This window comes from Dipodomys spectabilis, unplaced genomic scaffold, assembly GCF_019054845.1.
Source record: "Dipodomys spectabilis isolate Male_0828 unplaced genomic scaffold, ASM1905484v1 ptg000003l, whole genome shotgun sequence".
Lineage (NCBI taxonomy): Eukaryota > Metazoa > Chordata > Mammalia > Rodentia > Heteromyidae > Dipodomys > Dipodomys spectabilis.
In genome coordinates this window covers 12,609,101-12,636,415 of record NW_024870680.1, presented here as the reverse complement: position 1 = coordinate 12,636,415, position 27,315 = coordinate 12,609,101, and the positions used below count along the sequence as shown (strand labels likewise).

The 27,315-nt window shown below is 48.6% G+C and overlaps 1 protein-coding gene across 1 annotated transcript in view; it reads right to left on the bottom strand.

Moving 5' to 3' along the window:
* The window catches only part of LOC122113673 (guanylate cyclase D-like), a 40,700-nt gene extending 15,858 nt beyond the window's left edge, over positions 1–24,842 (bottom strand). The window contains exons 1-10 of the mRNA XM_042686736.1: positions 24,791–24,842; positions 13,062–13,817; positions 10,257–10,552; positions 8,791–9,133; positions 6,572–6,656; positions 5,870–5,966; positions 5,653–5,781; positions 4,324–4,404; positions 523–699; positions 172–328 (exon numbers count right to left, since the gene is read on the bottom strand). Coding sequence (XP_042542670.1) covers positions 172–328; positions 523–699; positions 4,324–4,404; positions 5,653–5,781; positions 5,870–5,966; positions 6,572–6,656; positions 8,791–9,133; positions 10,257–10,552; positions 13,062–13,817; positions 24,791–24,842 — 2,173 coding nt within the window. The remainder of the gene's footprint in view (positions 1–171; positions 329–522; positions 700–4,323; positions 4,405–5,652; positions 5,782–5,869; positions 5,967–6,571; positions 6,657–8,790; positions 9,134–10,256; positions 10,553–13,061; positions 13,818–24,790) is intronic.
* Positions 24,843–27,315: the final 2,473 nt, after the last annotated feature.

The following is a 27,315-nucleotide window of genomic DNA, read 5'->3' as shown; positions in this document are numbered from 1 at the left end:
GACCGAGGGGCATCTTCTCCCTTGGCTGAGGTTCTTCCTGAGCAGAAAAGCCATCCACTCAAGCTCACAGTACCATACTGAAGATCTGTTCCTCATCCCCTGTTTCACCAACACCAGTTTAAACAGAGGCTTCAGAACCAACTGGCAGCCCCTTGCACACCCCAAGCTGACCTTCTGGAGCTGGCTGGGGGTAGGGAGACTGCTGAGCCTCTAGGAGTGCTGCGTAACCGTGGTCAGTGACCTTGAGCACGAAACGTCCATCCACCACACAGTTCCGAGACTTGAGACGGCCGTGGGGGAAATGTCGATGATGCAGATACCGCATGCCCTGGGTGGACATAGAGGGGGACTGTTGGATCTGTGATATGTGAGAAAGAGCACAGGATTCCCACAGGCATCAAAGGCCTTTCTGCCTCACCTCCTCTTTTGCTGTTCATATTTCAATTAGAGAGTGGAAACGCTGAGCGTATCTCTCCTCCCTGTCCCATCCATCACCCCTCAGCTCCACGGGAGGCTCCTCACTTGGATCAAATCCAGCAACAGAGATGCCTTGAAGGTCCAGTCCAGCCGCAGGGCCTCATTCCTCAGCAAGTCCTCCAGGCTGCCCCGAGTACAGTGCTCTAGCACCAGAGCATTGACCCCAGGGGCCACAAAGAAGCCCAGGCAGGTGGCAACGTTCTCATGCCGCATCTCCCGCATCTGCTGGGGCAATGGACACTTTAGCAGCACCCAGGATCCCTTTCCAAGGTCAGTCCTACTAATTTACATTTAGACTAGCAATCATCACAGAAGAGCATCAGAAATAGGTAGATGGGTAGATAAGTGGTGTGTGGGTGGGAGGGTCTCCCCATCCATCCATCTGCCAACCACTCACCTACCCATTCATCCATCCACCTACTACCTATCTCCATACCACCCATCTATCCATCTTCTCACTCATCCCTCTGTTCATCAACCCACCAATCCACCACCCACCCATCCATCCATCCATCCATCCATCTACTTACCATTCACCCACCCACCACCCATCCATCTATCTTTCTACTCATCCATCTATTCATCGCCTATCCATCCACCCATCCAACCCTTTCATCTTTCCACTTACTCTTCCATCCATTCAACTATCCATCCATCCACCTACCACTCATCCATTTTCCATTCATCCCTGTTAATCTACCCATCAATATACCACCATCCATCCATCTATTCATGTATGCACTCATTCTCCTGTCCATGTAATGTCAGTTCATCCATCCAACCTTTCATTGACCCACCCACCATTTATTCATCTACGTGCTCACCTATCCCCCATTTGTATATCCACGTATCCATCAGACTGATGGAAGGGTTGGATGGGTGGATAGATAGGTGATGAATAGATGGATGAGTAGAAAATAGATGGATGGGTGGTGGGTGGATAAATGGTAGATAGATGGATGGATGGATGGACGGATGGATGGATGGGTGGTGGATTGGTGGGTTGATGAACAGAGGATGAGTGAGAAGATGGATAGATGGATGGTAGGGGGATAGGTGGTAGGTGGAAGGATGAATGGGTGAGTGGGTGTGGGCAGATGGATGGATGGTTGAGTGGGAAGATGGATGGTAGAATGAGTAAACCAAAGGTGGATAGTGGATGGGCTGCATCCACAAAATCAGGTTCTGTCCCATTTCACGAGCTAAGTAACACCACTGACCTAAAAATTTACATTCTGTTTATTTCCATACTTTACATTATTTATTTCCATACTTTACATTCTTTCCCCAGAGACTGATTGTAAAGAGAGGAAGAGGAGCGGGAGGGATCTGGCATTAGTAGAATACAGACTCTCCACTGGCTGATCAGCATGCCAGAAAGCTCAAACTCAAACAGGAACATTGGTGTTGTCCAAAGTAGGACAGAGCCTTCCTCATCTGGCACATCCTCCTCACAAAGAAGTCCAATGAAGTGGAGAGAGCTTCAAAACACCCTTCCACTTCCCTTTCAGACCATGAGCACATTAATACTTGTGCAGAGTTAAGAATGGCCTCAGGTCCTTTGACATTCCTGCCACCAAGAGGAGAACTCTTCCTTCTCCTTGAACATGAGGGTTTCTGGGACTGCTGTGACTAAATACAGTGGAAGTGGCCTTGTGTATTCAGACTTAGGAGACCAGCAGCTGCCTTTTCCTGTCTCTTGGAATGCTCTGTTGGAGCAATGAGCCATCAGGTAAGAAGTCTTTCTACCCAGAATCACCACAACAGAGATACCATGGAGAGGTCCTGAGCCTACTAAATAGAGTTCTATTGGGCCCAGTTTTCCAACTGCCTTGCCAAGACACCAAATGTGAGGAAAGTCATTATTTAGGTTCTCTGGACAAAGAATCAATAAAGTTTTCAGATACAGATAGCAAATCATTTAGGTTTTGCACATTTCCATCACAAGTCTTCACCTTGAATATTGTAACACGAAATCAACCATGGGCAATATATAAAGGAAATAGCATGGCTGTGTGCCAATAAAACTTTATTTATTAAAAGCAGGCAGTAAGACAGATTTGGCCAATGGCCATAATTTACCAGCTAACTACCACTGAGTAATTGATGCAAAGCAGAAAACAATTGGTCAGCTGAGCACTGATGAAATTTCTCACCACAAACGTGTAAGTGATAAGCTGAGCATTGATTTAAATCACTGCATTTTGAGGTATGTTGTTACAAAGCAGTAATCAAGCAAACTAGCACAGTAAAGGTGCTAAGTAGTTCTATAGCTAATCCAAGTAGTCTTCAAATTTCTCTGACCACATACAGGACCTTTTATATTTGTTTGTTTGTTTGTTTTATAGAATTACTGAGGTTTAAACTCGGGGCCTTATACTTGCTAGGTAGGCTTTCTACAACTTAAGGCACATTCCAAGTCCTTTTTGCTTCAAATATTTTGCCTAGGCCAGCCTGGACTATGATCCTCCTATTTATATCATCTGAGTAGCTAGGATGATAGGTTTGAACCACAGGACCTACCTCTTTTAAGAAACAATGAGATGTACAAGATACTTGTACAAGATACTTGAAAATGAACTTTACAACTTGGGGGGGGGGGGGGAGGAGGAGTTGGGGAGGTGAAGAAGGAAAGGATGGTAAGGGAAAAACAAAGGAGGAGGTAACAATGCTTGATAGAAAATGTACTCATTACCTTACTCATGTAACTGTAACCCCTTTGTACAGTATTTTTACAATAAAAAAATTGAAAAGAAAAGAAACAATGCTGCCGGGCATCGATGGCTCATGCCTGTAATCCTAGCTACTCAGGAGACTGAGATCTGACGATCGAAGTTCAAAGCCAGCCCGGGCAGGAAAGGCCGTGAGACTCTTATCTCAAGTTAACCACCAGAAAAGCAGAAGTGGCGCTGTGGCTCAAGTGGTAGAACACTAGCTTTGAGCTAAAGAGCTGAGGAACAGTGCCCAGGCCCAGAGTTCAAGCCCCATGACCAATAGAAAGAAAGAAAGAAAGAAAGAAAGAAAGAAAGAAAGAAAGAAAGAAAGAAAGAAAGAAAGAAAGAAAGAAAGAAAGAAAGAAAGAAAAAAGAAAAGAAAGCAAGCAAGCTTACATTAGTTGTAGATGCCCCTGGAAATGCTTAGCTTTAGCTCTCATCACTTCACCTCTTTACTTCACACAATAATGATATTGCAAATGACAATAAAAAGTAACTAAAGCAATAGTTGAATATGATGCACCATTTGTTGAAGGCATACTATGAGCCTGTGCTCCCTGCCTTCACAGGCTGCATACTACTGGCTCCATTACACACACAGGTGTTCTATGCAAAAAGGATTCCTTCCAGGATCTTCCTGTCCTCTGTCCTTCATCCCATAGTGCTGTTCAGTTGGTGACAGTCTCAGGTGAAGGTGTGTGTGTGTGTGTGTGTGTGTGCGCGCGCGCGCGCGCGCACGCGCGCATCGTTATTGATGACAAGTCACCAAAAGTTCCCCTAGTGAAAGAACTTCTCTCCTATAAAACTCAGAGCACTGCCTGGCATATAAATGATGCCCAGTAGACAGCAGATAGACACATGGATAGGTAGGTGTGGGGAAGGTGCTGGCTGAAGTTGCTTGGTGATACTGAAGTGCTATATGATGCTACTGCCAGGCCCAGATCTTGCTGGGAGGATGACATGGCTTTAGGGAAGCTGGTTGTGAGATGGCAGAGCTGCTGGCAGTGATCACAGGAAAATGGCTCCCCCTCTAAGGCCAGAGCTTCCTCATGGAGTAGGGGTCAATCCAGACCAGGAAGGATTTTCCCAGCAGCGTCTCATCCCAGCCCCTCCATGCCTTCCCCAGACCTACCTTTTTCAGGAGGCTGAGGGAACTTGGGCGCAGCTCAGGGATTGTACCCATTTCCAACTTCTTCAACCACACCCAGTCTCCCTATTTGAGAAAGAATAAGAGTTTAGGAAGTGGCGCTGTAGCTCAAGTGGTAGAGCACTTGCCTTGAGCTGAAGAGCTGAGGGACAGCGCTCAGGCCCAGAGTTCAAGCCCCACGACCGACCGAAAAAAAAAAAAAAAAAAGAATAAGAGTTTACCTACTGCTGATCCCCAGCCTTGGAGAAATTCTTCCCATTTCTATGGGACTCAGTTTCTGTGTTCCAAGCCTGTAGAGTCAGCTCAATGGCTGGTAGACCCAAGTTCAAATCCTAACTCTACCTTCTTCAACCCTATAACCTGGGGCAGTGACTTCTGATCTCTGAATCTCAAGATCCAAATCTGCACAGTGAGAAAGGCAACATTTTCCCTACATGCTGAGGGCTGATGGCGTAGTCTCTAAGAAGCATAGTTTCCCTAGTGTGAGGTCAGCTTACTCTTGCAGGCCCCAGGGCACTCCCAAGCCTGTGAGGTTGGTGGGGGTGTGGGCAGGCTCTTTGGCCCTAGGACTGTAGAAGGGGAGTAAGGGAAGGAGGCCCTGGGCTAACTACAGGTTCAGCCCTTTCCTTCCATCTCTCTGGTGGATTGGTGCCTAGGCCTCACCTGCAGCATATGGGCTACTGCACAAAAGCAAATAAAACATGCTCTGTGCATCATTAAAGCTGCTTTTCAGCAATGGGGGAAATTAAGAAATTCCTCTGGGACAGACAAGATGGGTGAGGGGAAGCATCAAGAGTCTCTTGTTGATTCTCATAGAAACAATTAGCTCAGTACATCACCCATGGAAGTCACAGAACATGAGACCCATAGCAACAGGGAAATCTTGAGCTAGAACTTGCCACTGATAGCATGTAAGAAAGCGCTTTGTTTTCCACAGACTTAAGGTTGTGCTAGTCTCACCTCCATCTTTGCAAGAGGCCAGCTTCTGTCTGGAGGCTGTCCAGGACTGGATGCTGCCCCTCCCACTGGGGCCTCAGGGACCAGAGATCTCTTAGGCTTGAGCAGGCAGAGGAAGATGAACCACGCAATACCCAGGCCTCAAGCAACAAGAATTGGTTGTTTCCCCAGGTCAAACTGTGAACCTCTCCCAATGAAGCTGGGAGCTCTGACTCCCATTATCCACCCTTCCTCAACTTGCATGGGGCCCAGGAAAGCCCCTGCTCCTAGGCAGGAGGCCGTTTTCTCCCTCTGAGACAGGAAAGTGACTACTGTTCCCCAAGCATAGTCTGAGGAGTAGGTGGCAGAGGCTCTCACCTGGTACAGGGCCACACTGGTAGGTTCTGGGGGCACTGGTGGACTCCTTGCTGACCCTTGGACCATCAATCTCAGGCTTTCGCCTTCTGCTGCACTTTGGGATTCACTTCCAGTGTCCACATGCAGCCTCTGTTGGAAGGGTGCGTCAGGTGTGGTCAAGAGCCTAGACCTGGCCTCTTCCATTGCCAGCCCATCCAGCCCTGCCTTGCCTACCCACCCTTCGGCTCAGGGGATGATGGAGAAAGGTGAGCTCCTGGGCTGTCAGCAGGATCTGCTGGGGGCCCTGAATCAACCACAACTGCTGGATACCCAATCTGCAGGTACAAAGACAATGGGAGAGGGTTGCAAAGTTCTCCTCTAGCCCAGCCCAGTCCCCAGAGCTGCCTGTAACTTACAGCCCTCTCCTACTTGCTTTCCTTCTCGTTGCTAATTCTCACAGTCTCAGATGGTCTCGGAAGGCACAGAGCACTGTGCCCATGGGTCCTTCAGCCTCAGCTTCAAGTCTGCAGCTTCCCTGGCCTGGAACACTTGATCATTAGCCTTGTTGTTTCCAAGGCCTCATGGGATAGCCACGAAGAATTGGGGAACATCTGGATTCAGAGCACAGAGGAATCCCTGTCCCAGGGAGAATTGTTCTGGAAGCTGCAGGCCCTGTGTGCATGGTCCTGGACAATTCCTCATTGTATAGGTGTAGGGTCTGACGCTCAAAGGATAGAGCCTCAGCCCGCATCTCCTGCTTCTCCCACAGACCTTCTCAGGAAGCAGCTGGGGCTTCAATGCACTCTGATCACCACCAAGATGGGTCTGTATACCCTGAGGTCCAGGAGGTAGATTTTGAGATAGTCCCTGCAGATTGCTGAGGAAGACCCTGTAGAGCAGAGGCCCAGAATGCCGGAGCAGGCTTCGCAGACAGTCTCACCTGATGAAGTAAGCGAGGACCCCGCCAACCAGCACCAGGACACAGACCAGAGCCACAGTGAAGAGGCTGCCCAGGGGCTGTGTACCTGTAGGAAGCAGGGACAATGGGGGTCAGGGCAGTCCGCAGCAGGGCTGAGCCACCAGCCTAAGCATGTCCCCAAAGCCCCTGTTCTCCTGTCCCCCAATCAATTAAATTCATTCTGAGTTTAGAGTCTGAGTTAGAATCCACATGGCCGTCATTGGACCACTGAGGGAATCAAATTGCCAGGCTGGACTCCTGCCCAGGATTACCCACCCCTGGGTAATCCTCCAAGAGTCTTGTTCAGTCCCCTTGCCTTTACCCTTCTGTCTTCTGCTATCCGTGAGTTCCATTAGAGGTGCAGGTGGTGAGCCTGAGATTTATCTGCCTGTGTCTCCTCAGTGCTTAGCATGAAGTTCGTAAAGTGTTTGCTGACTGGTCTGCTGAATGAATTGTGTAATGCTTGGGAGTGGGTGACATCTGTGAGACATGCCAAATGAAGGTAGAGTTGGTAAGGGTTCCCTCTGGGCTCTGTGATTCTTGCTATGAGTTTCTGATCACACTGTATGCTGTGGTCTCTAGCTGTCCTTTGCTGTGCCACAGACTGAAGACCTCAGAGGTGGGGTCTGAGTTGATCTTCAAGAATATAAGTTACAAGCACTAGTGGCTCACACCTGTAATCTAGCTACTCAGGAGGCTGAGACCTGGAGGATCACAGTTCCAAACCACCCAAGGGAGAAGAGTTCGATAGAATACATCTACTATCAACCTGCCAAAAGCTGGTCTGGAGGCACAACTCAAGTGGTTGAGAGTCAGCCATAAGCAAGGAAGTCCAGTGAGATTGTGAGACCTTGACCTCAAGCCCTAGTATCAGGACACACACACACACACACACACACACACACACACACACACACACACACACACACACACACACACACTAGCCCATAAGGATGGAGAGATACTATTCCATTCTCTTCTATACTCTGGTACTGAACAAGTACCTAGGCAGGAAAAAACAAAAACAAGTGGAGGTTTTGTGACCCTCCTACAGAGGCTTCTTTGAGCTCACTTCAAGTCTAGGAGGCAGATAGCTCTGGCCCTGCTCAGCACAGCACACACTCTAGAAACTCTGTGTGACCACCAAGGATGGAGCCCCAACTTAATCACAGAGCTGGTCCTGAAGGACAAAGCAAGGTTTGAGAGGGTGGAGGGAGGGGAAGAGCAGCCCAATGAGACAAAGTGCAAAGCCAAGGGCAAGGTGGCATGTGTTCAGAGAGATGCAAGAGTAGCCATGGCCTTGGAGATGCTGCGAGAGCAGGCTGAGAGGCCAGGGTAGAAGGTTCAGCAGGGCAGTGATACACACAAGCCTGGTCAAACCTGAGCTTCCCCCTAGTGGCAGAAGGGTGACTGGATGTACATTAGGAAAGGCAGGAGTAGGGGTACAGGGTGAGAGAGGGGTACGGGGGGAGGGGGAGACACCTGTTCATATACATCTGCGTGCACTTTCCTATCTATCTAGGTACCTGTACAGCAGTAGATGACACCTGGAGATGGATGAATTGCAGGAGTCAGAATGGTATCACACCATTCTGATCTCATACTCCCCAGTGGTCATAAGGAAAAACAAAAGCTTGTGCTTGGCCCCAGCAGACTTTAGCTCAGCAAGAGCTCCACCACTGGCTCCCTCTGTGACTTTGGGCAAGTCATTAATCCTTTCTGTGGTTCTCCTATGGTGGCCAGGTGGATAATGAGCTCATCAGTAAGCTATCATGTATTTTAGAAGGCCCGAAAGACAAGAATGTCTCTGTAAATGCTTGAGCCCTGCTCATCTGAAGCATCCTACCTGTTGGTTCTGTTTTCTCATAGTCAGGTCCCTTCTTTGTACCTGTTCCCAATACCCACATAAGACTGTCCATAAGCAGAACTGTAATGAGGTGGTAGATATAGACAGATGAATAGATAGATGGGTGGGTGAATGGTTGGATAGATGGTAAGTAGGGTTAAACAGTTGACAGTAGATGAGTAAAAGGATGGGTGGGTGAATGGATTGATGGTAAATGAATGAAAGGATGGATGGATGGATGGATGGATGGATGGATGGATGAACAGATGGGTGGCTGTGTGTAGATGAGGAGATAGAAGGGTAGATAAATGGATGGCAGGATAGCAAAGGGTGGATGGGATGAATGATAGGTTACCTCTCATGCACAGTGTCTTGCGATCGAACCAGCAGCTGGAATCCTGGGCTGGAGGGACTCCTCCTGGGAAGTGTATGGTTCTGCTCAGGGGCTGTACTTGCCAGGTGCCTGTGTCCAGAAGGTGGGTGGGGACCAGCTGGTTCCCTTGACCATCTGTGTCCAGGATTACATAGTGGGCTAGCCTCCTGCCCTTCTTATCTGTCCGGATCCTCTGGCCAAACCCAGCCACCTCAAGAGCTCCTATGTGATCCCCTAAGAAAGCTCCTGAGGGGCTCTCAGAGTGGTTCAAGACATGAGCCAGCAGGATAACAGCATCATAGATGGTTCCAAAGAGTGGGGACACCTACAGAAGAGAATTCCATAACTCATGGTACAGGATCCCAGACATCGCTGGGTCCCAGTCTCCATATCAATAGAAGTTGCTGAGATTATCATTCTCTCTCCTGACATACATTGCCCCAGGCTTCATTTAGCAGCTTCACCGTCTCTACAGCGATCACCACCATGACCACCACTAACGCTGAAACCTTCTAAAGCCCTTGTTCTAGCAAATTCTACCTCACTACTCTTCATTAGGAAGCATCCTAGTCACTCAGGGATTGGGTCAATGCTGCCTGGCCTATTCTGTTTCATGAGGCTGCATACCCCATCTGGCCTCTTGTTGTTACTTGATCCTCTTCTACTTTCTTGGCAGATAGTGGCACTGCCACTATTTGAACTTGGTTGTTTTGTTACTTGTTTTCTGTGTCTATCCAACAGAAAGAAGCTCCTTGAAGGTCACGTCTGACTTGTTTATCTCAGGGTCCTTGATCCCTGAACCAATGGCATGTGAGAAACTCAATCTACATTTTCTTAGATAAATGGCTGATGAACTTGTCAGCATCCATACTCCTGTCTCCACTTTTAGCCACTGCTGTCTTATTATCACTAAGAAGCAGACAACCCCAGAGATACTGGAGATACGGGAGTAAAGCTGAGTCCTAGAGTCTACACCAAGCTAGCAGCCACATCCTCCACAGTGAGTGCTCTTTGAAGTCACAACCAAAACCAGAAAAATCTCCCTTCCCATCCCACCCCAACACATTCCTAACACTTTCTTCTGACCTTCACAACTTGCTAGAGAGGTGCTAACTGAAAGTTAGCAACAGAAAGAGCAGTAGGACCAGCAATGAAGGAAGGAACTGGAATGCTGGGTAGATAAATGCGAATGAGGCACAAGAAAACTGGCCAGAAGGCGAAGAATATAACAGACAGACAAATGGGCAGACGGACAGATGGACAGACAGACAGACGGATGGATGGACAGACAGACCGAGTGAGTGACTGACCGACTACACTTAGGGGCTAGGCAGCAGACACTTGTACCCACTGTAGATTGATCACTAGCCAGGAAAGACCTGAAGCAGCTGAGACACACCTGCACGGGGCCCCACCCTCCGTGGCATCTGAGACTCTGACACACTTACCTGGCTAAGCTCCAGGTGGGCAGCTGCGTCTGCCCCTGCCTTGGTGGTGGCAAAGGCCTTGTCTTCAGGGCTGGACTCCAGGCTGATAGTGAGCACCGCATCATAAGCCTCCCGCAGGGGCTGGCTGTCACCCAGGGCGGGATAGGAACGGTTTCGGTAGGGCAGTGCAAAGTGCAGCGTGTCGTAAGGCAGGAAGGCCAGCCTCCCGTCCACCAAGCCCTGAGCCCATGCGTGGCTCAGCAGGGCTCTCTGCTCAGAGCCTCCCAGCAGCGCTGAATGCATGCAAAGCACCACAACTGGGGGTGGAAAAGGTGGGGTTACCTTTGCAGGCCCAACCCCATTGAGGTCAAATCTGAAGCCCAGAGTCCTGTGGCCCTGAAGAACTGTTCAGAACTCTGTGGCCATAACCACCCCACACCCCTGCCCCACCTCCTCCAGCCACTTGGATAATGGTAGAATTTATTCTGAATCTATTTGCTGTGACAGGCCACTGAATCCTGGCTTCAATCTAGTGACACCCTCTCCCCTCCAGCCAAGGATGGGCTTGGCCTACCTACCATTCCCCTCCCAACATGACCATCCAAAACTGTTGTCCAACTCCCACTTGCCTTAACCCATTGACCATGGCCATTGCTAATATTCAGTGTTACAACAGCACTAAGAAAAGTATTTGTAAGCCGGACACCAATGGCTCATGCCTAGAATCCTAGCTACTCAAGAGGCTAAGATCTGAGGATCTCAGTTTGAAGCCAACCCAGGCAGGAAAATCTGTGAGACTTTTTATCTCCAATAAACTACTCAGAAAAAAAGCCAGAAGTGGTGCTGTGGCTCAAGTGATAGAGTGTTAGCCTTGAGTAAAAAGAAGCTCAGGGACAGGGCCTATGCCTTGAGTTCAAGCCCCAAGACTGGCCAATAAAAAGGAAAAAAAGAAAGAAGGAAGGAAAGAAGGAAGGAAGAAAGGAAGGAAAGAAGGGAAAAAGAAAAAGAAAGAAATGTATTTGTCATGGTCTTTCCTTTTCAGAAAGAGAAACTGAGGCACTACGAGGTTAGGGAGTTGTCCCAGAAGATATATTCACTCAGGTGGTAGAGCCAAGGTTTGAACCCATGTTTGAATCTCAGATTACCATCCTTTAATAGTGTGTGTGTGTGAGTGTGTGTGTGTGTGAGTGTGTGCATGTGTGCTGGTACTGGACTTTGAACTCAGGGCCTGGTGCTATCCCTTAGCACTCTACTCCCTTAGCTACAACTCCGCTTTTTGGTGGTTTTAATTGGAGATGAGGGCCTCATGGACTCTCCTGCCCACTGGGCTAGTTCTAAACCATGAACCTCAGATCCCCAAATCTACTGTCTGTCTCTGTGGCTCTTCCTATTCTTCACATTTCACCTAAAGTTACTCATATACATGATCCCTTGTGTCTGGCCTCTTTTACTTGAAGTTTTCCAGGTCCTTCCTTCTTTGTTGAAATGTCAGTACTTCATTCCATTTACAGTTGCATATTATTCCACAGAATGATTGATAACATTTTGCTTATTCATTCATCATCACCTTGTAACCTTAACTGTGGCCCTGGCTGGCTGGCTGGCTCAAAGTCTAAGCAGATAGAAACAGCTTGTTATGGTTTGGAGAAGAAGTGTTTTCCACCCCCGCAAAAAAAATCACTGTGAATGATTAGACCACAAGGGTTCTGACTCCATCAATGGATTATTAGCCTACCAATGGAGGATTCCAACTTTGATGAAAGATGAGGAAGGTGGGGCCTGGTTGGAAGAAGGTCACTAGGGATGCTTTCCAAGGCTATCTTATCTTGTCTCTGGCCTCTCCTGCCCCTCTGCTATATGATGAAGTAAGTGACCTTTGTCACATGTTCAGCTGCCTATCTCAGACACCAAGCAATGGATCCTTCTGACTTTGGACTAAAAACTCTGAATCCCTCAGTCAAAATTAAATCTTCCTCCGTCAAGTTACTTTCCTCAGATACTTGTGACAAAAAATCTAACTAAGCCAGGTGCCAGTGGCTCATGCCTGGGTTCCAAACCATTCAAGAATCTGAGATCTGAAGATCCCAATTTGAATCCAACCAGGGCAGACAAAACTGAGAGACCTTTATCTCCAATTAACCAGCCTCCCACCACCCCCCCAAAAAAAAAAAACAACCGATAGTGAGAGTGGCTCAAATGGTAGTGTTCCAGCCTTGAGCAAAAAAGCAAAAGTATGAGGCCCTGCGTTCAAGTCTCTGTATTGGTGGGGGGTGGAAAGGTCTGACTAATGCATGGCCCTTCATAATAAGGCAGCCAATTTCCCCTCCCTCTAGGCACCAGGACAGTTGGACCTGGCTTAAGGCAAGGTCCACATCCAAGTCCCTTGGTACCATTTCTCTTCCCCACTCCTATACCTGACCACTTGATTGCATGGGGCCCCAAACCCAGGAAAACAGGGCACCATGACAGATCAGAGGACTCCTTGTTGGGACCTTGCTGGACCCATAGAGGTCAGAACCTGGAGTCCTAGATTCAGCTGAGCCCCTAGGTGGTGACTGTGATATGTAGGCCAGCGGCCACCAGCCACTTCTCCAGGCTTTGAATATTGAGGAGAACCCTCAGAGAGAAATCCATTAGGACAATGTTGAAAGAAAACCAAGATAGTGTCTTGTCTGCTCGGCCAGGCTTCTTTTCCTTAGCGATGTGAAGCCCTGTTCTGCATCTGACCACAAGGGGGCAGTGATCCACACAACTGGCCAGGCTCACCCAGCCTGGCCATCTGAATTTTGGGCTACCCACAGGAGAGAGGAGCTCAAATATACTTACTTTTCAGGCCATCCACACTTTGGAGCTGCTTTAAGACATCGGTGACCCCTTGCTCTCCAGGTCCCAGAGATGTCACAAGCTCCACAGGCAGCCCATGTGTCCTGAAAGTTGTGGCCAGCTGCCTGGCTGTGGCCACCCAGATGTCCTGCTGGGAAGATACAACAGCAGAGCGAGCCCAGCCAAAGTGTCTCATGACAGACAACAGCACATGGGCAGCAGAAGGCAAGGTGGGCACCAGTCCACCCCCTCCCTCTGGAGCCCCGCATGCCCAGGAGAAGAGGGTCTTGCCCCACCCTTGGGCCAGCAGGGCTGCTGCTTGGCAGTAACCAGGATTGACAGGGCCCACAAAAGCAGCCACAGCTTCTTTGTGGGCCAGGAAGGTGGCCAGGGCATGAGGGGTGTTACAGCCCGTGGGGAGGACCACAGAAGCCAGCCGCAAGCCAGGCAGCAGTGAGGGGTCCAGGTTGACTTGCTCCACAGCCAGCTGGGCAGCCATGCTGGGAAGGGCTTGGGCAAAGATGGGATCACAGTCCCAGGGACCCAGAACCCCCAGAGTGAAGGTCCTTGTACCCCAGGCTAGCCAGGGCAGGGAGCTGGTTCCCAGGAGGGCACCCCAAAACATTAGAGAGGGGAATGGTAGGGAAGAGGTTGTCCTCAGATGATGAGTAGACCCCCAGAGGCTCTGACAGGACTGGCCAGTCTTCGGCTGGGACACAATCCAGTTCCAACCTTCAGGGTACAAGCTCCCCCGCAGCCCTGGGAAAGAGGATTATGGACAAAGTTTGCTTATCATCTTGAAGGACTGTGAGGCAGATACCCCTTCACAAAAGCTCAGCTCCTCATTGGTAAAAGGAGGGACATCAACCCGTGATCTCCAAGGACTCACCATCTAGTTTGGGGGGGGGGGGGGGAGGGCTTCATATCCTCCCAAAGACTTTTGCTCAGAGACTTATAGCACTCATTCCAGTGGGCTTTGAAAACAGCACCCAACTCCCTGTTTCCCACCCATGGGACCCCAGGCCAACTGCTGATGCTTCCTGACCTTTTGTTCCTCTCTGTAAAACATGTGCAATAAAAACTTCTTGAGGAGCAGGGCTCTGATGGAGTACACCTATAATCCTAGCTGCTTAGGAAGCTGAGATCTGAGGATTGCAGTTCAGAGCCAGCCTAGGCAGCAAAGCCCATAAGACTCTTTTTTTTTTTTTTTTTTAGTCCGGTCGTGGGGCCTGAACTCTGGGTCTGGGCGCTGTCCCTCAGCTCTTCAGCTCAAGGCTAGCGCTCTACCACTTGAGCCACAGCTCCACTTCCGGCTTTTTTTCTTTTTGCTTATGTGATGCTGAGGAATCGAACCCAGGGCCTCATGCATGCAAGGCAAGCGCTCTACCACTGAGCCACCTTCCCAGCCCTCCATAAGACTCTTATCTCCAACTAACCACCAAAAAGCCAGAAGTAGAGCTATAGCTCAAGTGGTAGAACACTAGCCTTGAACAGAAAAAGCTCGGGGACAGAGCCCAGGCCCTGAGTTCAAGCCCCAGGACCAGCACCACACACACACACACACACACACACATGCACACCCTAATTGGTGACATAATTGTGACTATGAAACGACACCATGAGCCCTTGGCCCAGTCCCTAATACTTATGTATTTTTTGTTTGTTTGTTTTGGGTCCGGTCGTGGGGCCTGAACTCTGGGCTTGGGCGCTGTCCCTCAGCTCTTCAGCTCAAGGCTAGCGCTCTACCACTTGAGCCACAGCACTACTTCCAGCTTTTTTCTTTTTGCTTATGTGGTGCTGAGGAATCGAACCCAGGGCCTCTGGCATGCAAGGCAAGTGCTCTACCACTGAGCCACCTTCCCAGCCCCTGCTTATGTATTTAATAAGTTCTTTCTCTCAACCTGTGACTGTCCTGTCTTCCTCCATTTGCCTCTAAAGTGGATGGAGCTCCCCTAGTCCCATTGAGCCTCCTCTGCCTCCTCCCTCCAAGCTCAGCCCCATCCCACAGCCCTTGATTCCACTCCCCACAGGCCTGGCAGGTTAAACACATTTCAGACACAGTAGCTACCCACTAGGTGTACTTTGGTGAGCCATGACTAAAGGGTTCTCATTGCACATGCTCTCACTCACAGACATGCTCAGACAAAGGCCTTTCCACCCCTGCTCAAAGAGTACAAAACCTGATGGAGTTCGTACAAAGATGGGATTTGGGGAGAGGACTGTGATTCAAGGCCAGTGGAGCAAAAGGTAAGACCCTAGGTCAACAAATATGCTGAGAGTGGTGGATGACATTTGTAATTCCACGTACTTGGAAGATAAAGATCAGGAAGATTATAGCTCAACACCAGCCCAGCCAAAAAGTTAGTGAGCTCCCTTTCAATCAGTAATTAGGCATGGAGGCATGGGTATGGGTAGAAAGATGATGGTACAAGCTGGTGCTGGCAAAAACATGAGAACCTATATGAACAATAACTAAAGTGCAAAAGACTGGGAATGTGGCTTAAGTGGTAGAGCACCTGCCAAGAGAGCACGAAGCCCTGAGTTCAAATCCTGATATATATATATATGTGATTATATATAACATATATTAGGTTTATATTGGATTAATTTATATTATACACATTAAATGTTTATATATGTATACATACACATATATGATTTGACGGAAGTCCACCCAGCTCATCCTCCACCCTACACATGACCTCAGAGCACCTGGCTGTGATATTCCCACTTCATTCTCCTGTCCCAGGGTCTTGATGCCCACCCTGAGCCCCTGTGGCTTCTGCTTGCTCTCTGCCAACCTCCCAGTTATGCCCTACACCTATCTACAAGACTTGGCCACCTTTCTCCGCACCCATTTCCTGTGGGGGCCCTGGGAAAGAATAAGATCCAATCTCACCCTTAGGAAATCAGGGCTTCCTGGAAGAATTCATACTGACCCTGCACCTGGAGGTCTAGTTCAAGAGAGCGAGAGGATTTGCATGCCAGCAGCAGCAAGAGTCTGGAGAGAATAATTCCTTAGCAGTGGTGTTCAGTGCAAGAGAAAGACAGGCCTTGAAATCCCATAGGAGATCAAATCCTGATTTTCTCACTCACTATCCCTAACCTTAGACAATATACTGAGGTTCTCTGAGCTTCAGTTTCCCTACCTGCAAAATGGAGATGAGAATAGCTGTCTACAGGAGACAGGAAAACTGAAACTGTGCATGGTCTCTACCATGGGTCTGAGAAAGCAGGCACTGATTAAGGTGGATTAGCTCTCTTCCTCACCATCAGAGAGAGGACTCGGGGCACTGGGGTGCAAAGAGAGCTGGAAGCCTCACGTCTGTAATCCTAGCTACTCAGGAGGCAGGAGTCTGAGGATCATGACTCGAAGCCAGCCAGAGCAGGAAAGTCTGTGAGACTCTTATCTCCAATGAAACACCAAAAAGCCAGAAGTGGAACTGTGGCTCAAGTGATAGATTCTAGCTTTGAGCAAAAGAAGCTCAAGGACAGCACCCAGGCCCCAAGTTCATGTCCCAGGACCAGCACAAGAGGGTCTCAGCATGTCCCTATCGATGACAGTTGCCTATGAGCAGGATTGGCCAGCCCTGTGCCGTGCTGGCCCTCCATGTCCTGGAAAGGGTGCTTCCCTCTGAGCCCTTCCCATTCTTCTGCTGCTACACCTAAAGTGGTCTCATAGCAGCTGGGTGAGGTCCATCCTGCCTTGGAGATGTGTCCCTCAGAGAGAGCCGTGGGCTCAGAGCTGATTGTTTCCGGATGGGGAGGTAAGCACTGGAGCTGCTAATGACAATGACCACCGCCTCTCCTTCTAGACTTTCCAGAGCCTTTGTGACCACTGCTTCACCACCCTGCCAGAGGTCTGAATGAGAGAATCTCATTTTCCAAAGGAGGAAATGTGGCCAAGGTCTCACCTAAGTTAGACCTGAATCAGAACCACATCATACAAATACAAAACCCCTCATGTTTGGAGAGCTAAAACAATAAAGCTGAAATGTTTTAAGACTTAAACATCTAGACTGTGTTCAGCTGAAGAAACAGAGGCACAGGAAGGAAGATGGGCTTCCCTGAGTCCCAAAAAAAACAGCAGTCCGATCCCCTAGCCTGAGGTCCTGGTACCATATTGGGGCCTGAAGAATTCTATAGTCAATGGCCGGCAGGGGCTCACAGAGGGCTCAGCAGTTCAGCTCTAGGACCCAGCAGAAGCTGACCTTCACCCCATCCCTGTCTCTGATTTGGCACAGAAACCATGTCCTTTCTGTGTCTCTGTTTTCCCTGCTACATGGGAAGGGTTTGGTGTGGATGCTTAAGCTCTAGTGTTCTGTGTGTTGTTTAAAATCAAGAGACAGGGAGTTTTCGTCTCTGAAGATAGCCATGAACCCTCTCCTAATCCTTCCCCCTGTCATGTGACAGCTTCTAAGACCTCCACCTCAGCCACACTGGTTAATATGCTAGACCCAAAAGACTAGACCAGAGGTCAGCCATGGATGACTTGCTTCTTGACCCTACCCTGGTCCTTCTTGCCTGCCTCAGGACAGCCTCTGTGCAGACTCACCCATCAGATCCGACTCGCTGCCTCTTTGCTGATCCTAAGCTTCCTGCACCAGTGTTCTGAGAAGTCAAGCCGGCTTTGATCTGGGGGTTCTCATTGCCAACAAAGCAAAAGTCACAGAAGACCCCTCCACTGCCTGTCAGCTTGCTGACACTCCTGCCTGGAGAGGGCCTTCTATATGCCTCATTCCCTCCCTATTTCCCCAGGAGCCTGAAGAAGCCACGTGGAAAATTAGATCTGTTCAGACCCCAAGGCTCCAGGGAGTCCATGCAGAAAGGTAGAGAGAAAGGAGAGGAGAGGATATTGTGGAGGCAGACAGAAAGGAGGTAATGGAGGGAGGAAGGGACAGGGGAGAAGACAAGACAGTGGGGGAGAGGAAATGAGAGAGGGAGGAAGAGGAGAGGAGAGGAGGGAGAAAGGGAGAGGAGGGGTGTTTTCAGCACTTCGGACAGCTCCATGGTAGGCTGTGGTTCCCTGGAGGCAGGAAGAATGGACCAACCAGACAAAACCTTGCAATCTTGTGCAAGCACTATCCATTCACCCCTTGAGAAAGGTATTATTATTCTCAATCCTAGATTAAAAAAAAAAAGTACCGCTCAGAGAGGTTAGGTATTTTTTTTGGGGGGGCGGGGGGTGTCTGGTCATGGAGCCTGAATTCTGGGCCTGGACACTGTCCCTCAGCTCTTCAGCTCAAGGCTTGAGCCACAGCGCCACTTCCAGCTTTTTTCTTTTTGCTTATGTGGTGCTGAGGAATCAAACCCAGGGCCTCAGGCATGCAAGGCAAGCACTCTACCACTGAGCCACCTTCCCAGCCCCGAGGTTAGATAATTTGACACAGCACAGAGCATGTAAGTGGCAGGACTGGCAGCAGGCCTGGCATTCTGCTCATCCTGTCACACTGACTCTTGGAGGATTAAAGAGGAGCTTTTCTCCTTCTGGGATGGATGTCCATGTGGAGATAGAGACTTTGGCCTAGCAGACTTCCAGACTTCATCTCCCTCTTCACCTGCTCTTTCTTATCTGGAAAAGTGAAAGTGTTCTAAAGGTACTGACTGTCTCTGTATGTGCTGATGTTGTACATGTCCCCTCTTTCTTAATCTGTACAATGACTTTGTCAAGTAGATATCGTGTTTTGTTTACTTGTGTTACATTGTTCATTCAACTGATACTGAGAACCCACTTCCTGCTTGAATACAGAGGAAGCCAGAGCTGATTCCTTCCTTCCTCTCCCCACCCCTCATTGCTGACATCAGACCCCTCCAAGTCTCAGATATTCTTCTAAGATACATGAGCTCCATCAACTTGTGAAAAGACTCCCCCCACCCACAGTTGTCTAGCAGGAGTAAGAAAGGGGCATGAAATTCAACAGTAGAAGATAAGTGTTGTTTTTTAAAAGGTTAAGATTGTTACTAAACTTGCTACCAATGGCTCACATCTGTAATCCTAGCTACTCAGAAGGCTGAGATCTGGGCAATCAAAGTATGAAGTCAGCCCAAGCAGAAAAGTCCATGAGACTACATCTCTGAAATTACCAGCAAAATGCTGAGCTGGAAGTATGGCTTAAGTGGTAGAGAGCCAGCCATGTTAGGCCTTGAGTTCAAGCCTGGGTGCAGAGTGGGGGAGGAAGTGAGGGAGGGAGAGATAAGGGTAATAATGCCTATATGTAATCTAATTTAGCATAAATATTTATAATGTCAATAATTAACATGCTGAACGGAAATGTCATAAGTGAATATGCTTTGTCTGTTTTTTGTTAGCCTCAGTCTTTCTCTGGGAGGGTTTTCTCTGGGAGGCATGTGCCTGTTTGCTCTCAGATCCATTCCCTCAATACTAACTGGTCTCTTGGGTGGGGGGAAAGGGAGGAAGGGAGGGAGGGAGGGAGGGAGATAAAGAGGAAGGGAGGGAGGGAGGAAAGATCCGTGCTCTATCACTTGAGTCACATCCCCACTTCCTACTTCTAGCTAGTTAATTGGAGACGAGCATCTCTTAGGATTTTTCTACTCAGCCTCTGTAATCCTCAGATCTCAGTCTCTGGGGTAGCTAGGATTATAGGCAGGAACCACAGTGCCAAGCTCTCCTCTGTGGCAGGTATCATGACATCTGAAGTTCTGGCTACCTCCTTAATCTCAGATCCAATTAGTAAAATAACATCAATATAATTGACCAGCGTCAAGTTCTATAGACATCAAGTTGATTCCAGGTCTCTTAGAGCCCTATTATGGCAGAGAACTAAAGAGGTGACATCACTCTGAGGATGAAATAGTAAAAGCATACTGTTATCCCACATGCCACTTTCAATTTTCCTTACTGATGTGTCACCAGGGCAGCTACTCTGAGCCAGTGGGGGTGGAGGGGACAGTACAGGACTGGGAGCCATTCCCCAGAAGGGAGGTCAGGTGGGCCCCTGGTTTCCTGAGTGCTGGCAGAGATATCACAGTAGAGAACAGCAGGTTGAGACTAGAAGGTGGCAGCCAGGTGCCATGGTGAATGTGGCCAGGAGGCGGTACCACCCTGCCGGCTCCTTTCCATCTGGGGCTCCCTCAAGGGTGATAAAGGCCACTTGATCTGTCCCCTGGGAGCACAGAGGGCTTTGACTGAGGAAGGAGCTTTATAGGACCACCGGGTCACCTTTCAGATATGTTCCCCCATACTGTACCCCTCTAGTGGTGAACCACTTATTGTCCCCTGTCCCTGTTACAGGGGTGCTTGCCTGTTCATGCATCTGTCCTGCAAAACCTGCCTCCCAGTGACCTTGGCAAACTGATCCCTGTTCTATACTGCCTGCCTTCATCGGTTCTGGATGACTGAAGGGTAGCAACAAACAGAAGGTACAAGTAAATGATGCCATAGGACCTTGGCAAGCATGAGTACCCAGTATATCTTAGGACTATTCCACATGCTGGACATGTAATGACCCACTTAATAATAGTCACACTCCTGAGAGATAGCAGGGGCCTACCCTGTCTTGTTCATCATGAAAGCTCCAAGCTCCTACCTGGTACAAACTAAATGTAATAAATAGTGGTTGAATTGTTATCCTCACTTTGCTAATAAGTAAACCAACACACAGAGAGGTTATTTTCTGCTGAAGATCACACAGCCCGCAGGAGGCAGAGCTAGGATTTAGAATTAGGCAGTCTAGTTCCAAAATCCATCCCTCTCACCCTAGTATGTGTTGCTTTTTCAAAATCCAAGTCAACAAGTCCCTCATTTTTGTCTTCTCCCAAGAAAGCTTCTCCTAGGCATCTGATGTTCCTTACAGAAGTAATAACAATGACATGGAATGACACTTTAGTGGCACTGTGGTCTGTTCTCATCATGTGCGAGCTTCCTTGTAATGCCACAGTCTACGGTTCAGAGGAACAGCAGTAACCATTCCTGCCAAGTTCAGTCTTGTGCCCAAAGCTGCATCTGGCACATACTATATACACAATAAATATAAGTCAAATGGGTTAACTTTACAGCCGAAGACTAAGGTTCAGGACACTTCAGACACTTGCCTGATTTGAGAGCCTGATTTGAGCACTGATTTGAAATCAGTCTTATTATCCCCAAATATTGTTTCTACTGCATCACACTGCTGGGCTTCTCTAGGTATTGGTTTCCTCATCAATTAAATAAAGATCCTAAGGCACTTAAGGCCGCTGTGGGGACGAAGGACATAATGGATGAGGAGGTTCTCTGCAAGTAGACAGAGTTACACAGGTTGGGGCCTCCCTTGATTCTGTCTTTGTGTCTCTGAGGCCTACACAGGGCCTGGTGCAGAGTTGGAGCTGTGATGCTGTGATCAGAAGCCTGGTGAAATGCAGGGCATGACTATGCCTGGGATGGATAAATGGATGGATGGATGGATGGATGGATGGATAATGGAAGGATGGGACTGTGTATGATTGGATAGGAAGGCTTGTAGGTAGATGGATGGATAGATAGGTAGTAGCCAGGAGATAGATAAATAGATAGATTTGTAGATGGATGAATTATGGGTGTATGTAGATGAGATGGATGGATGGTTAAATGAATGATGGATGATAGAGATGATAGCTAGATGCTAGATAGATGAATAGATGAATGTGTTGTTTGATGGGGATGGATGGATAGAAGAATTAAGTGAGAGGGTGGGAAGGTGGTCATGGAGATGAAATGGAGGGATGGTAATGAGTGGCTAGATGGATGGCAACTGGATGGGTCGATGGATGACAACTAGAAGGGTAAATAGATGCCTAGATTTGTGGATGGGCAGATATTGATGGTGATTAAATAGATGGAAGCTAGGTAGGTAATGGATCTGCAAATGAAAGGAGGAAAGAATGAATGTCCTTTAGAAAGCATGGGTTGGAGCTGGGTACCAGTGGCTCACGCCTGTAATCCTAGCTACCCAGGAAACTGAGATCTGAGGATCACAGTTCAAAGCCAACCAGGGCAAGAAAGGCTGTGAGACTCGTATCTCCAATTAGCCACCAGAAAACCGGAAGTGGCGCTGTGGCACAAGTGGTAGAGCACTTGCTTTGAGCTGAAGCGCTCAGGGATAGCACCCATGACCAATTTAAAAAAAAGAAAAGAAAAGAAGAAAAAAGAAAAGGAAAAGAAAGAAAAAGAAAAGAAAAAGCAAGCATTGTTGTTGGAGGCATAGCTTAAGTATTAGAGCACCTGCCTAGCAAGCATAGTCTCCAATTTCAAACTTCAATGCTGCCTAAAAGAAAAAAAAAGAAAGACCTATTAAAAGAAAAGGAAAACACACACACACACACACACACACACACACACACACACACACACACACACACACACACACACACACACACACACACACACACGGCCTCACATCAGTATTTTAGTTCTTATCCAGCAGAGGGCGCCAAGGCTCCAATCACTGGCCTCCAGCAGGAGGGCACACCTGTAGTCAGAGCCGGGCTTCCCCATAGCTTGTTGGCCGCTCTGGCAAGTGAAAAGCTCAAGACACAAAGGACACAGAGGACATAGGAGGAAGATGTAAAAAACACAGGCTTAGGGACTGGGAAGGTGGCTCAGTGGTAGAGTGCTTGCCTTGCATGTATGAGGTCCTGAGTTCAATTCCTCAGCACCACATAAGCAGAAAAAGCCAGAAGTGGCGCTGTGGCTCAAGTAGTAGAGTGCTAGCCTTGAGCTGAAGAGCTGAGGGACAATGCCCAGCCCCAGAGTTCAGGCCCCATGACTGACAAAAAACAAAAACAAAACAAAAAATACCCCACAGGCTTAGAGACAGAGTTGCACTTACACTGTACTGGGGGCCCCAGAGAAAGTGCTGCGCACCGGAGCTCAGTTCCCCTTTATAAATGGAGACATATGGGTATTTTCTGTGCTTGTCAGGCAGACTAAATGAGATATAGTGCAGGAGCTGCCTGGTGTGCTGAAAGTCCTCCACACTTACAAGTGAGTCACCTGGCAAATCAGGCTGTCCAGAAAGATCCTCCCTCTGAGGATCCCAAGGATGCTTCTCTGAGAGTAACTTCTATCCCAGTGCCTCTGGTTCCTAGGGAGTGAACGTGGCTCCACACTGCTCTGCCACCCAGCCTAATAACTTCACACCTACCAGGACCTTGGGGTACAAGTTGCTAATGTGAGAAATGAACATTTTAACATGGAACTTGACCGGCACTTCCCCAATGACTGGGTGTGAATTTGCCATCTAATGTGGTGTTAAGAGGCTTAGTTTTCCCTCTGGCATTGCTGTCCCTTTTGATCCCCAGGGCCAACAGGGAAACTTACCACAGGGATGACTGGCTGGAACCAGCCTGGGCTACCGAGGGAGATCTTCTCTTTAAAATAGCAACAAAAGGCCAATCTACCCACTTTGCTCTCGCTCTAGTGCACAAAATAAATAAATAAATCTGTCAGTAACCTGAGGTAGGTGACTGTTCTGAATTGATGGGAGATCCAGCCCCAAACCAAAAACAGCCCCAGTGCTTCAGTGGTGGTCTGGCCCCACGTTTACTAAGGGTAGAGACAGAGGTCCATATGAATAAGGAGTTCTCAGTTTACCCTTTTTTTTTATGATGCCAGTCCTGGAGCTTGAACTCAGGATCTGGGCATGTCCCTGAGCTTTACTGCTCAAAGCTAGTGCTCCACCACTCAAGCCACCACTCCATGTCCAGCTTTTTCAGTAGTTAACTGGAAATAAGAGTCTTAAGGACCTTCCTGCCTGGGCTGGACTTTGAACCACAATCCTCAGATCTCAGTCTCCTGAGTAACTAAGATTACAGGTATGAGCCACCAATACCTGGTTTCAATTTAACTTTTTATTATCATCAGGTAGTGTCTAGGACGGGTGTGCAGGACCCTGCCTGTAGAAAAGACCACCTCCTCCCCAGTGTGGTAAGCTCCCTGGTCTGGTCTCCACTAGAACCTCGGCCCTGATAAACTTCTCAGATACGTTGTATTCATGAGCCTCTGTGTCCCTGTGAGTGCATTCTCTATACCAGCTCTGGTTTTGATGCCAGTAGGTTGAGGGTGATTGCTTTAATCTGGTGGGGAAGTTAGTTTCAGAACTCGGTTGTGGGTGGGTAGAAGGTGAGACTGGGTTTAAAAGGGGATCCCTGGCCTGGTGAGTCTGGGCTCTTCCTCCTCAACGCATATGCACATGAATGAGCCTGAGCTGTTGCTTCCCTTCATCCCCATATACAAGATGGAGCTGGACAGTAGCACAGGGCCAGTGGCAAATAGCAAAGAGTGGAGGAAAAGTATATTAGGCCCTGGGGAACGTGCGCAGCCTGTAGCATTTTCCAATTTTTCTCCGTGGCCCCAGTGCCTCCAGGCCAGCCTGGCACAGCATTTGTAGGATTTGTCATGGACTGAGAGTGAAATGCACAGAGCTAACACTGTTGCTGTGCCCCAGGGTGTGAGCCCTGTGTGTGACTGGGTGTGAGCCAGGGAGAAGGCAGGTCCTGATGTGCTTATAAACCAACAGTGGGCTGCTGCTCTTACTCTGGCCTCTGGGGGCACCCTTTGGGACTTCCTTGCTTCCTTCATGACTGTACTTCCTGATATCCCTGCCCACCAGCCCTTACTCTAAGGGTTAGCCCTGCCTGCCACAAATACCCCAGCTTCAAAATGCCAGGCTCTGAGCTCTGACTCCAGCATGGTCCCTATCAGGACAGCAGGTCTAATCCACTTTGCTTCCGTTGAACCTTTTCTAGGTCCAGACCTGGCTGCCTTTGGTCCACATCCTCAGGGGATCCCAGTTTCCCCACTGCCATGTCTTCAATTGGAATGTTGCTGTGGGTAGAAACAATGTGGATCGGTAGGACTAGGGCTAGAATGACAGTTCTGCCTCTGGCTGACCTGTTACTTCAGTCCTAAGTGTCCTTACCTATGAAGTGGAGCAAATATGCCGGCCTCCCAGGACAGCTGTGAGGTGGGGACAGGCATGCCTGGCACCAGGGTGCCCAGTAAATGTCACATGTTAAAGCTAGATTCAGAACACTTGGGGCCTGCTGGGCACTGGTGGCCAATGCCTGTAATCCTACCTACTTTGGAGACCGAGATCTAAGGAAAGAGATCTAAAGCCAGCCCAAGCAGGAAAGTCTGTGAAACTCTTACCTCCAATTAACTGGCAAGAACCAGAAGTGGATCTGTGTCTCAAGTAGTATAGTGACAGTCTTGAGAGAAAAAAATGCCAAGTGAGAATTCAAGACCCTAAATTCAAGACCCAGTATAAGAAAGAAAGGAGGACCCAAGGAAGGAAGGAACGAAAGAAGGAAGGAAGGAAGAAAGAAAGGAAGGAAGGAAGAAAGAAAGAAGGAAGGAAAGAGGGGGAGGCAGAGAAGAAAGGAAGAAAGAAAAAGGAGGAGAAAGAAAAGAGAGAAAGAAAGAAGACAGCAAGAGTAAGAAGAAAGCAAGTATGGAAGGAAGGAAGGAGAGAAGTTAGGAAGGAAAGAAGGAAGGACGGAAGGAAGGAAGGAAGGAAGGATGGAAGGAAGGAAGGACAGAAGGAAGGAAGGAAGGACGGAAGGAAGGAAGGAAGGAAGTAGCCAGACTACTAAGTAGAAATCTTGCTGGGGATTACACCAGCTCTTAATCCCATGGATGGTTCAGAATTCCTTCCCTATTGAGCCTTGGGAACCATGCCAAAGGCCAGGCTAGAGGCAGAAGCTTACAATTAAAGCTGGAGTAGACACTAAACACAGGAAGCAAACTTTAGGCCAAGCCGAGCACCAGCAACAGTTCCCAAGGGGAGCTAAGTACCAAACCAGTGCCCAGCTGCATGTGCGTGGCATGTCCATGTGCCCCCATGTGGGGTGGGGTTGCTTGTAGAGCTGGCATAGGCTCTCAGGGTGTGGACTGTGGTAGGATTTCTACCATCCGAGAACCACATCTGGCTTTCTGAGCCCTCTTTGAGACAGAGGCAGCCAGCTGGGCTCAGATGCTTCCTGGAGCCAGCTCACAGCCCAGCAACACTATCCATCATGGGGAGGAGCCTAGCTCAATAAGGGCCTCATGGCATCAGCTCCAGCCAGGACACTGAGAAAGAGGGCTCTGGGTGGGGATAAGGAAGAAGGTAGGAAGCTGGGAACACAGGGATCAGAAAAGACTGGAGCATGTGTGAGGTGGGGGTGGGGGGTGGGGAGGATTGGGGGGGCAGGGGGAGGATGGGAAGGGATAGAAAGGGGAAACAAAGGAGGAGGCTACAATGCTTGATAAGAAATGTACTCATTATCTTGCCCATGTAATTGTAACTCCTCTGTACAGTATTTTCACAATAAAAATGAAAGAAAGAAAGAAAGAAAGAAGGAAGGAAGGAAGGAAGGAAGGAAGGAAGGAAGGAAAGAAAGAAAGAAGGAAGGAAGGAAGGAAGGAAAGAAAGAAAAAGAGAAGACTGGAGCAGCAATGGCTCAGAAGGGAGTTGGGGTGGTGACGCTCAAATTGTTATGAGGTAAGCAGGGAAATAGAATTCAGAACAAAGTTATTACAGACAGAGACAAGGTAGAAAATCAGAGAGAAACCAGAAACAGACAGACAGAGCCTGTAGAGATGAAGACTGGAATTAGATGTTGGAAGAGGGGAAGAAAGTCATAGAAAGAGGAAGAGAGGGAGACTTCAAGAAAACAATGGGACAAAGAAGAGAGAGCATGAGATAGATAAGGAGCAAATAAAAAGACAATTGCCAGGGACAGGAAGTTGGAAAGGGGCTAACTTCTAAAGAAGGAGCCTTAGAATCCACTATAGCCAATCTTCTCTCCCTTTCCCAGATGAGAACACTGAGGCCTAATAAGTGTCAGAATCAGACTGAGAATGCAGGCAGCAAAGGTAGTAGAATGAGAGGAAAATGTAAGATGCACAGGTGGCTCCAAAGGGGAGGGAGAAGGAAAGACAGAGCAAGAGGAGATAGTGCAGGGCACCGTCTTTCAGAGTGATGAATGCACAGCCACTTCTTAACACTCTGCCAGTGGCCAGCAGACACTAGGGCTTCCTGTCTGACCCAGGTCCTGGCTGGACACAGGATAGAAAAAAGAGCAGAGCATGAGGCTGGGACTTAGAATCCTCTTGGCAGGGTGCTGCGTAAGCAGACACTGCTATGGGAATTGCAGGTTCCTTCAGATCTAACACAGGAAATCAGAAGAAGGTGGGCCCCCTGGGGTCGGGCCTCCTGGCTAGCCTAAGAAATATCAATCTGCCAACTGTCCTCAGAGCTGGGGATTCTGAGCCATGTGGTGTTTCTCAGCCTGGGAC